Raw genomic sequence first — 12,325 nt, 5'->3', positions numbered from 1 at the left:
TCCCTCCCTCCCTCTCTCTCCATCTCTCTCCATCTCTCCCCATCTCTCTCTCTCTCTCCCTCCCTCTCCATCTCTCTCCATCTCTCCCTCCCTCCATCTCTCCCTCCCTCCCTCTCTCTCCATCTCTCCCCATCTCTCTCTCTCTCTCCCTCCCTCTCCATCTCTCTCCATCTCTCCCTCCCTCCCTCTCTCCCTCCCTCCCTCTCCCTCTCTCTCTCTCTCTCCCCCTCTCTCCCTCCCTCTCTCTCCCTCCCTCTCTCTCCCTCCCTCTGCCCCCCCTCTCTCTCCATCTCTCCCCCCCTCCCTCTCTCCCTCCCTCCCTCTCCCTCTCTCTCTCTCTCTCCCCCTCCCTCCCTCCCTCTCTCCATCCCCCCCCCTCTCTCTCTCCCTCCCTCTCTCTCCCTCCCTCTCTCTCTCCCTCCCTCTCTCTCTCCCCCCCCTCTCTCTCTCTCTCCCCCTCCCTCCCTCCCTCTCTCCCTCCCTCCCTCTCTCCACCCCCCCCCCCCCCCCCCCCTCCCTCTCTCTGCTCGCCAGGCTGCTGACACACCGGGAGGACAGTCCGCACTCCGCGTCCTTGTCGTTGGACTCTATATGGATGCCAAGCCCGGTCAACACAGATACACGCGGGGATACTTTAGTGGGAGCTGCAACCTGCGACCTCTTACATGAAAACTGGTAAGGGGCTTCGATTCTTTCTTTTTTTTTTGGACAGCATGTTCCCAATTCTCCAACTTGAAACAAGCTCTTATCCAACCGGGGGACATTCCTTACAGCTATCCACTGTCAGCAGGCAGTGTCTTATTAGTTGAATTAATACAGTTAAAAATATACTATATACTATACTATATTAAACTCCATAACGGGCGATCGCCGAATTATATATTCGAACTATTTAAATACTTACTGCCCTTCCGTGTCTGTGGTGTTTAACTTGGACACATGAAGTCTTTAGCGATATTCGTGCGTCGGCGCCATAAACCGACCGGGCGGTTAAATCGCGCATATGGCACAAAGTCGCCAGATGAGCAGGGGACACAATGAGGCCGAGGGGACAGTCGGCCTCTTGTGTGCGTGGACGGTTTCACGAGAATGAAAGTGGACCCCGTTGGCCGGGCCAGCCCTGAGCACAAGGATCAGTCTCACAAGATACTGTGGGCGCCTGCTTGGTGCTGAGGCAGCGAGTGTGTGTGACAGCGCCATCATTCACCAAGGGCCCTAATTACATCAGTCCACCAGTGGATAGGGAAAACAAACTCTTGATGAGCTGACCCAAATGAGAACCAAAAGTCAGTGCAGATCACATTTGGTTAACTAAGTGGGTGAGAAAGTCACAGACAGTCACCAGTGTCCTCCTGCGTGTGCAGTTTGTTTGCTAGACAAGGGCACAGATTTCATTATAACTTGAGACCAAAAACACTGAGGAGACATAAATAATATATCACCCACGTCTCAAATTGTCTGCGTCCAACAGACACAGACATTTATATTATAGTTTTGTACTATAAATATCAAAAAAGGGGAGCCAGTTGCCTAAACATGAGCAATTGTACGGATTATGGAGGACACAAAGAGACTTGTTATCATCTGAATTAACAATACCGTGGGTTTGGGTTAGGTTGATATTTCTCTGAGATTGTAATAGCTCGAATGAAAATCTTTCCATTTCTAGTTTTTTATACACTCATGTGTTCTGCATGTGCGGTCTCAGTTTGTAATTTGAGTACAACAGGCCCGTATGAAATTCGAAGAGACTGATCATCTGTGCACTCTTGAGTGCAACACACTCAATAAAGATAAAAGCGTCTGAGAGTGGACCAGCTGATTGATGAAGGAAATCCTGGTCCGTGCTGCCTGGAGATGCTTGTGAATGTTGCATGTGCTGAAACAAATTAAAAAAAACAAGAAAAAGGAATGGGACACAATTGTAGAATGGCTCATCACTTAGGGTGTAACTGTAAGCTGCTTGTGGGAGAAGATGCACTGCATGATTATTTTTCCCGATTTATCTTTACAAGCACATAACAAATATAAATAAGTAATCAGATTTTATTATCTCTCTGTGTGCATGTGTGTGGTGAGTGGAGCATCTGCTTGAGTGCAAACACACGTTGTTTATCTGTGTATTCTTAAAAGGGGAAGAGGATGTAGAATTGGGCTGATTTTTTAGAGGCACACATCTTCTAGAGGGACTCCGGGGGCCACAATAACAGACCCAAGGTATTGCTGACTCTCTGTCCAAATGTAATTCCTTAATGCACTCTGAGAGTCGGAGATCTAATAAGGAGTGGAAGAGCATCTTCAATAATGAAACCCCACCTGCATCTCTGCTGCAGACTGAGGGCTGGGGCTGAGAGGCCTCATAAATAACAGAAGCCAGACCACCTGACACGTGCTGCTCCGACATCTGCGAACTGCCAATAATCCCTCTCATCTACTGAAATGCTGTTCTTGCAGACTGAATGGGGGGAAGGTAAATCGGCACAAATGCTTAGTTCTTAGTTCTCTGCAGAGAGAGCTCGTAGATACTCGGATCACCTTTTACTGACGAGGACAGTAAAAGAAAAGCTTTCTAGAGATACATTTGGCCGTCAACAACACGGGGCGGCACAACTGTCGAAAAATCTTGAATTGTATGCAGATTTTTTAATTTTAAAATGATCTTGAGGTGACGTCAACTGCGTTTTCTGACTTGAAACTTGAAAAAGCTCATAGTGATTTTGGACTCTTTTATAAGGCACATCAGTATCACCGTCATTACTCAGGCGTTCATTTAGTTGCTGTTGTCACTGGAGTGTTGTTGTGAAACAAATTAATTTCCTCTCCAATATTTGAGAGAAATCCCTTGTAGCAATTAACCTGCATTTCAGAAATGAACCTGCGCTTGTCACTCTCTAATAACTACAGACTCTTGAGGCTCAACGCCCATATACCCCCCGCCGCCTTTTATTTTGCTCATTAACCTCATGGTTTACCACGACGTAGGCTCTGGTGTACAAGAAAGTCATGGAGCATGATCACATGAATTCAAATAAACAGTGACGATTCCTTTGTTTTGGACTTTCTCGCTCTGCCATGAAGAGAGCCCTTCTTATGAAACAGAGAGTGCCCCCCCCCCACGCTGTTCCTAAGACTGGCCCAGTGGTTGACAGAGCCGCGGGCTGTCCCTGCTATGAAAAGATAGCACTGTGTTGAGCTCCAGAGATTGACCCAACAGGCCTCGTGACTCTGCTGTTGTGTCTCCACAAAGAGTCTCATGAGCGTGATTTATTTGGTTCAGAGGTTACGCCTGAAAGAGCAGCTTTCATGCCGTCTACGCTGTACAGAGAGTGCCTCCGGAAATTAGGATAGGTGTATGCTAAGTACGCCGCTCTAGTGAGTGGTGTACGTCAGGCGAACGAGCTAAAAGACGGCCTTCGTGTCCATAATCCGCTTTGCTCTACAGTGCACCGAGGGAGGGAGGTTTTTCTTTTTCAATTGTCCACCTGCATCTGTGTGTGTGTGTGTGTGTGTGTGTGTGTGTGTGTTTGTATTGTGACCAAGGAGGAGAGATGCTTTTTACCCCCCCTTCCCCCCTCCCCTCCTTCAGCTGCTGAGTGCCTGAAATATTTAACAGGGACTGCACTATTTTTGGGTTTGTGTTCAGTTTGTTGTGGGGCTTATGTAATGTGTAGTTTCAGCTCAGCGACAGCACACCACCGGCTCGGCTTACTCGAGCTCGGTGATGCCGGGAAGAGTGCAATTTTGCAGACGTACCGTGCGGCTTTATGAAGGATATTGCACAGTAAAGTGGAGCAAGGACTCCTTCAGCGTCTGTGCACCGATGAATTTAATCAGCTTTTTTTTTTCTTTTCAACATAGTGTCTTGCACGTCGAGGACGCAGGGGCAGTCCACCTATTCTCGGGTTACTTGTTTCTCAGAGATATCAATTAGCTCCTTTCTCCTCTTTTCTCCGACTGCATGTCCCCATCTGTCCCCCTTTCTCTCCCAATCTGCCTCGCGTCTCCCTCTCCTCTCCTCTGCTCTCCTCTCTCTCTCTCTGAGGTGTCAGATTCTCTGACTCATGCCCTGGTGTGGAGGATGGGAGGAGAGCAGGGATGAAAGAGAAGAGAGGAAAGTCATTTTGCAGATAGAGAGAGTGACCTTCATCTTGTAAGAGGGATGGGATAAAAGCTGGAGTTAATGCCCTGCCAAAGTGTATTCTCCGCCATGCCAAAAAAACCCATTGAAAATGATATATGGTCCCTAATAGAAGCTCTCTAATAATAAGAAGCATGCCATTGTAGGTCAAGGCAAAGCAAATGACCAGACAATTCCAGTGATGAGTCCAGAGGAACAAACACTCTGGAGAAGTCAAACTGTATAATCGAATGACAACAGACTGTGACATCCGAAGCCAGTTAAATATTTTCTCTTAAATTTACTGGAAGAGATCTTTGATACAAAAAACTTTCGTTTGCTACTGAGATAGAGCTGGAACGATTAGTCGATCAATGTATTGCTTTAGACACTTTTCAAGCAAAAAAAAAAACCCAGCCAGAAATCTTTTTGGTTTTAGCTTCTTAAATATTATGATTTAATCATATTCTTTTTCATGTATTAATGTAACCTTTTTTTCAGATAAAACATCACAAATTATATCGTGATATTTTCTTCAATTCAAGTGTATATTGTACAGGCTCAGGCCACACTGTCCACATACTAACTAAAGCCAGCATAAATCCAGGCTCCGCCAGTGTCACTGCGTGTCTGCAACCAGCAGCCGCTAGGGACATACTGTAGCAACTGACAGCGCAGAAACATGGCACTGTAAGCTTCATTATCGGTATGTTTGTGTTGTTTTATCCTTGCTGGCAATACTGAGAAGGAGGGAGGAACTCCGGCTTACCTAATGAGGAGACAGGGTTCTTTGTGAAAACAAGTGTATCAACACTTGATCAATGCGTTTCTCACAGGGGGGCCGTGTTCTTTCAAAGGCATATGCTTAATAATTACCACCGAGCCCGAACTAACCAAGTACTGCTCCATTCCGACAGTCAGAGACTCTGATGGCTTAGGATAGACTGCCATGATAGAGAGTCAATTACCCTGCTGTTCATTTAGCTATTGGTTTCACTTGTTATTATGCAGACTCTGCCACAGAGGGTTATCTGTGTCTAAGCCACACAGACGGATTGACGCGATTGCAAGTTGGTGTAACAACATGAAGTATTGATTGTCACTTAGAGATATGACAGAATTTGCAAAAAGTTCCTGTTGCTGATGTCAATTATTTGTAACTGTTGTGGCTGCCGAGCTGATAAAAGTGGAACGACAGTCGGTACAATGTTGAGATATAATCTGCCTCTGTGTGGAGATGAGAGACTTTTATTTCTGATCTTGTCAAAAAAAATGTGTTCCGGGAATGAGGGAGAATTTTGTCATAAACAAGAACTTGATTTACTAAGCAACTTGACAGTGCTCCAAGTTCTTCATGTCAGCCAGAGGAACCCACACAGTTTTTGGAGATGCTTAGAGATCCCTTCAGCAGTCATTTTGTCAAACTGTCATTTGACAGATTCGTTCGTACAGTCTGCAGGAAGGTCTCAGAGTTGTATTCTCTCTTTCAGACGCCACAGAGTACGGATTGAAAACGCGCTGCCGGATGCTAATCTTATCGGCGCACATTTGGTTGCGGTGGCTGCAGTGAGCGCAGCTGTTGGCCTCCCCTCCTGATGCGGGGAAGCCGAGCTGGCTCCGGGAGAAGCAAGCGGCCCGGGGATCTGATAACCTTCTCTGGGGCCTTGAGGTTGACAGGCGGCTCGCGCCGCGGGCCGACACAGTTATGCTTTAACACCACATGAAGCCGGAGGCGGATGGCAGAGGACAGTCCCCTCTGCTCTGAGGGGCTGACCCCTCCCATTATATATGACACAGCTGAGACAGACATGCTGAGAGATGAAACACTGCTCTTTAATTTCAAGCCTCTCCTGTTTCACGGCTAAAGTGCCTCTCCTCCGATTTTTTTTCTTCTCTCTCCCTCTTTCTCTTATCTCATTGGGAGAGATTGTGGTGTCCCTTGAAATCCTAATTTGGTGATATTTGGCTTGAAAAGTTGATGGATGAATCACTCTAGAATTAAACTTTATTTTGTAATTAGTCACACAACTGTTAAAAGCCACTGAGAAAAGCTTAAGATTTGAAACGTGGTGTTCAGGGGCATGAAGCAGCCCAGTTTACTGTAGCTTTAGCTGGTAGACCACAAGACATCATTTCTGAATGTCTGAGAGGAGGTGTAAAGTACACTTTATTTTCACGTCCTCCATTCAGTCAGCTGAATCCCTATCTGTCCTTCTGTCCTCCAAATTTCCCTTTCACCCTCTCTCTCTCTCTACTTCTTGATCCCACTCTAGCTCTCTCTCTGAATATATATATATATATAATGATATGTTATTCATGAGAAACGTGGAACTATTTAGTATTTAGGCACCTTCTCCTTGAGCTATTGTGGATTTTTTTCCTCGTTTGTACGTCACTTCAGACAAGGTCGCCTGCCAAAATAATTCATGTAAATGTGTACAAGAGTTTTAATGTTGTCTTTAAAGTCTCCCTTAGCGGTTTTTAATATTACTATGCTGCTAGGCTCGTAAAGCAATATTACTGATGAAATCCAGCAGGAACTGGGCTGTGATGTGGTTAAAGCTAATCCAAACATGCAGCCGCTGTTTGAATATTTCATTCACGTGGAATTGAGTTCATTTAATCAAGAAGCCTCTGCATGGATTATTCATTCGCATTAATATGCTGCCGTTAGATGTGTTAGTTCACTATCCTCCGCTATTTAGAGCCTCGGCAGGGTGTTGTGTACGGGACGTAGTCAGATTCACAGACAGAAACTCCAATTGGCAGTACACTGTGTTTACATGTGTTTCTGCGTGTACCCTCGTGTGTCCTTGTGTGGATGTGTGTGCGCATGTTTATTCCCCGAGCGTCTCATTTAGGTTCGGAGGAGACAGGCTCATCACCAGTGAAGAGAGGCTTACTTTCCTCTCCCGCACTCAAAGTCATTTTTTTCTTCTCCTTCTCCTTTATCCTCTCAGCAGACGACGCTCTCATTGTGTCGTCCGTGTATTGTGGCCACGCCAGTCGTCTGAGTTTGGTCGTGACAGATAACCGCGGAGCGTCTCGTGGCACTTCTCTGCAGATCAAAGACTGTCCATTGTGTTTCCACTGTTCACTTGTCTGTGTGTGTGAATTTGTTGCCTCCTTTCATCCCAGCAGCTGTATGGGGGTTTGTGTGCTTTGTTTTGGGTGCACAGAGACCCGGGAATGTGGCTGTCTGTACATGTGTGCGCGGAGGGTTGTGCGAGCTTATGTGCGAACGGTCTCTCACCTCTCGTCCTCGCCGTGCGCGTGTACACACGTTCACACCCTCTCACTTATTGCTCTACACGGCGCGTGGCCACTCGAGGAGCACCCCGTCCCCTCTGCCTCTGCGTGCTCGCCGAGCAGACACCTAATACCCCGACCCTCCATTAAACACTGTGTGCTGAGGGGAACCCTGTTTTCCTCTGTCACCATGGAGACCAGGCATGTCCTCATTCTTTCTCAATTTGCTCTAAGCTGGCCCAGAGCTCGCTCTGTTCGGGACATTGGTTGTCTCAGAACAGGTGTCCACTCCTCTAGACAAGCAGGTTGAACAACATCCTTTTCATCTTGACAGTCTCTCTGAGTTGATGCTTCTGAAAACAGAGAAGAAGAAAAAAAAAAGTATTGCTGAGCTGGTGGCTGTCGAGGGATGTATGCTGGTTGCTTTCATCCATGACATCTTTGATGTAAGCCTCATGGAAGTGAAAATACTTCTATATTTAAAAGGATATTTTTTAGTTTGTTTCATTGTTTGATAACAAGACGGATCTTAGTTTTATAATTTTTGCCATCTTTGCTACAACATTGTTACTATAAGAGCCAAGAAAGCTCATCTTTGTATCTGCAAAATTATTTAGGTTATCACATGTTGTATGTAGTGTTGTATACGGTATATTTGAACAGTTAATTATAGGTCGGCAGTGCTAAACTTATGTTTATATTAGGTATCTAGAGTTAGAATACTGGTACAGAGCCAAACAATATTTGACATTTTTTCTTAAAACTGTGTGAAATGAATAATTGAAAAATAATTAATCAAATCAATTTACCAAGCATTTCAGCTCTAGTTGGATATAGAATTGTTTATATGATATGATATCATGTAAAAGTGTTAAATACAGATAAATAAGTCTGTAATGGACTGGTGGGGGATTTACCTTTTGTCTGGAAAAGATTTACAGGCCAATGATTTTACAAAAAAGGAAGATAAAACCACTTTGCTGCTGGTGCTACGGGAAAAGTTGGGCGGATCACCAACATTGGCAGGATTCATACTGTGGGGATCATTTATAATTCATGAATTTTCATTGCAATCCATTTGAGATATTTCAGTGAAAGACATAAATGTCAAGCTAGTGGTGGTGGCACTAAGAGGAAAAGTCAGGGATATTTCTAAATGCGGACTGAAGTGGTGGACCAACAGATAGACTGACACTCACTTCCCTAGAGTCTAGCTGCCAGCAAGGCAAAAAACTACAGCAAAATTTAAAAATATTACACAGGCTGCCTATTGTAAACATCCATCACAGTTTACAGACCAACTGTGTAGTTCAGATTCCTCACTCCCTGCACAGTGAGGGATCATTATCAACATTTCAGGTGTCAATTTATGGCAAAATGTACAAAAATGTGAGCCCAAAAATACAACTTAATAAACTGAAAATACCCTTTAATGTACAGTATTTAAACTGGGTAATAGCAGACATGGCTTTGTGGATTTGTTTTTGTGTCATTTGATTTCACAAAGTCATGCCCAATATAGTGTATATGAATATGAATAAAACCAATGACTCACAGCAGGAGCTCCTGTAAGCTGGGTCCAGTCAGGCAGAGCTGGACCAAGGTTAACAGTCAATGACAGAGGAGCAGGACAGTCTCCTGGTCTGACTGTATTTTGGCAGCCTGGCGCTGCACCATGCTTATTCCCTGTTCTGAGTTACCAGGTCTAATTTAGAACAGAGGGGCTCTGTTCATGCTGGAACGCTGCTGCTTGGGATTCTGGAAATGAGGAGTTCAGAGACTCACCACCCCTCACACAAACACAGAGCACATGCCTTGTTATCAACCCACAGAGCAGCGCATAATGAACCCTCAAACCATTAACTCCTAATGCAATCAAGTGCTAACATTTTAGCCATGCCCTTCAGTGCTATAACATAATGAAGTTAAGCCCACGGGTTGCACAAATGTGCTCTGTGACATGCATCGATCAACCTTAAAGTAATGATTGCTCGGCGTTGTATCCGTAGCTGACAGCGAGCTAAATGATCCAGTTTTTGTTCATCTCCAGTCAACCCCCTGGTCTTGGTTTGATATTCATGGAAAAAGTATGGAGATCAGCTACTAAATGATAGTTTTTTTTAAATAGAATCAATGAGCAGAGGAGGAAGTTAGATTTTTAGACAAAATAAAACTGCGATATGACACTACTCCACTTACTACAATGTTTTGACAGGCGGGGATGTCAAACTGTGTCACAGCCATGGAGGGAATACAAAACACACCCGAGCAGTCAAGCTCTAAAAGAAGTGTGTGCCTGCGTGTGTGTGTGTGTGTGTGTGTGCACGTTTGAACATGTCTTTGAAAGCATCCAGTGCATAAATAAATCCGCGGAGCAGCAATGGCCTTGTGCACTGAGCAAAAGCAATAAGCCTACCCACAATAAGTCTCGCAGGAAGTGGATCTCATAAAACAACATCAATTTATTGAACATGATCTCCTCACAAAGCTCACCACATCTGCAAGCAGCATTCAGATTTCATACAAAACACACACACACACACACACACACACGCAGGCTGTTTCTGTAGGATTGCAACACAGGGCTGGTATCGAGTGGCTCTGCATAGGCATAAAAAAACACATTAAAAACAAATAGATTTCATTGTTGTATTGAAAGGAGCGCTGACATAATTAAATTGTTATTAGTTTAGTGTTAATTAGCATCTTTAAAAAAGCGCATTCCTTATGTCATCTGAGCAGTGGTAGCAGACGTACTCAAATTTAAATAATAGAGTTACTAGTAAGTCTTGCCTTCATACCTTACTAGAGTCTATGCATCAAAATATACTTAAGAAGTTCCCTTTCAGAATAAAATACATTTTTATTTCAGTTAATGATCTGTTAGTGCATACATCACTTTAATAGTGCTGCTGCTGGTAAAGTTATGGCTATTTTTATTTTGAGAGCAGGATGGCACAGTTTATAATAATGTGCGACACAAATAAAGCTGTCAAATAAATGGAGTGGAGTAAAAACTAAAATATTCAAAAGGTGGTACAGTAGACATATAAAGAAGCATATTCAAATACTCAAACTATAAGTACCTCAAAACTGTACTTACTGTAACTGCTCTAAGTGCTTTCTGGAAATTGTATGTTTTGCAAAACATGCAGAACGTAGTTACTTTTATATTTCACATATTGATCTACTTCTTCTGTCCCCACTGACAAATCTAAGGAAATATAAATCAGGGGGAGAAATGAATGAGTCCATAAACTAATTGTAGACATTATGCTGAGACGGTGAGCAGCTGGCTGACGCACACATTAATCATACTGTATGTCACATAACTGACGCGCACAAAGATTCTGCCACATTGTTATTCTGGGATCATTACAGATGCATTTGTCCATGTATCAATTCTGATTCCCCAGAACAGTGTATTTTTGTGCTGCGCTGTTTGTTCTGATTTGTTCTCCCGCTGAATGTGATGAAGCAGATAAAATCAGGTCCCTAACAAAATGCCCACATTTTACAATTTTATGAAAACTGACACACTCGTCTGAAAGGATTTTTTTTTCTTTTTCGTCCAGTCCAATTTCAAAAATCACTCGGCTCTTTGTGAGAGAAACTGCTTGTCAGTTAATGAAGACGCTGATAGTGTGTAAAGTCATCAATGGCCACCCACTGTCTGTCAGGACCCCAAAGCTCTGATGAGATGCAACACTGCTGACGCTTATGGTCAATATCCTGCACTCACAATGCTCTTCGTTATGACTTTGTTATGAATCACCATCAATATTACATCGACTGTGAAGTTCCTCACAGAGATGCTTGAGTACCACACGCTGCCTGATATGTCTTTGGTGGTATGAAAGTTGTCATTTTTCCCCCAATTTTTTAAAAATTCTTCCTCTACTCATCTGAATGTCTTTGATGTCTGAGACTAATCATTTAGTCGGACAGTGCAGTTGAACACAGTACAAACATGAGGTTCTCCATTAGATCTAATAGTGGAACATAATGTTCAGTGAATAATGACGATGAATTAATGTTTCATCCATGAGCTACATCTTGAGATGAACTGTGGCTCTCGAGAACATGAATGCACATGTTTATGTCTTGATTCACACTAGTATTTGGTAGATTAGCAGTGTTTTATGTTCCAGAGCATAGACAATTTATTTCAACGTCTTTCTTTTTTTCTCCCTCTCTCTCTCTCAGAGCAGCACTGAAGGATCTTGAAGAGCCAGAGATCGAGCGCTGGCCTTCGTTTGACTGTGTGACCAGCGAATGAGCGAATTGTTAATGCGTCTCCCTGCATGCCACTCCCACATCGCTATGAACTGTGAGCAGGATTTCGGAGACGGGGGCTTGGGAGTGACCCTCACACTACGACTGCTCATGCATGGGAAGGTACAAGCCTACTGTTATAATTAAGAGAACTAGTGAATGATGAAAGGTTATGACAAGTATTATATGTTTTTGCTTTTTTCCCCGATTTTAATTTGAAATAAATACTTGAACATCTTTGTGTTTTAGGAGGTTGGCAGCATCATAGGAAAGGTGAGATGTCCTATTTTTCTTCTACTGTACAAAATACTGCATATACAGACGTATTCATCGTAAAGACAGAAGGTAGATTTTTTTAAATGCTCTACATGTGTCTCATCTTCTATCAATCTATACTTTTTTTTACAAGCCAGATATCTGATCGATGCCTTTTATGTGAATTCATAAGTATAAAATAACCATCCTGAAAATCAACGCAGGGCACAAAGCCCTTTAACAAACAATTGTTGTTCTGAACATCCCCATCCTAAATGTAATTGCCACAAACCAACCCTCTTAAGACTTCACCACCTGCCCCACCTCCCCCACCACCCATAATCCAACACAGTAATCCATCAAACAAAAAACATTAGTGCATTGACTGCAAGCCTCCTGTTGAAACTGAGCTCCAAAGACATATTACTG

General features: G+C 43.6%; 1 protein-coding gene across 3 annotated transcripts in view; it reads left to right on the top strand.

Annotated features, from left to right (window-relative positions):
- Positions 1–511: 511 nt before the first annotated feature.
- Positions 512–12,325, top strand: part of LOC118317059 (poly(rC)-binding protein 4-like) — a 31,974-nt gene continuing 20,160 nt past the window's right edge. For 2 of the 3 annotated variants that reach the window (XM_035645506.2, XM_035645504.2), the window contains exons 1-3: positions 513–675; positions 11,573–11,764; positions 11,891–11,914. In XM_035645506.2, the coding sequence (XP_035501399.1) occupies positions 11,642–11,764; positions 11,891–11,914 (147 nt within the window). In that variant the 5' untranslated portion in view covers positions 513–675; positions 11,573–11,641. Of the gene's footprint in view, positions 676–11,572; positions 11,765–11,890; positions 11,915–12,325 lie in introns of all 3 variants that reach the window. The other variant, XM_047331282.1, reaches the window with a different exon arrangement.

Source organism: Scophthalmus maximus, chromosome 3, assembly GCF_022379125.1.
Source record: "Scophthalmus maximus strain ysfricsl-2021 chromosome 3, ASM2237912v1, whole genome shotgun sequence".
NCBI classification, from domain to species: Eukaryota; Metazoa; Chordata; class Actinopteri; order Pleuronectiformes; family Scophthalmidae; genus Scophthalmus; species Scophthalmus maximus.
This window is presented reverse-complemented; position numbering and strand designations above follow the sequence as displayed.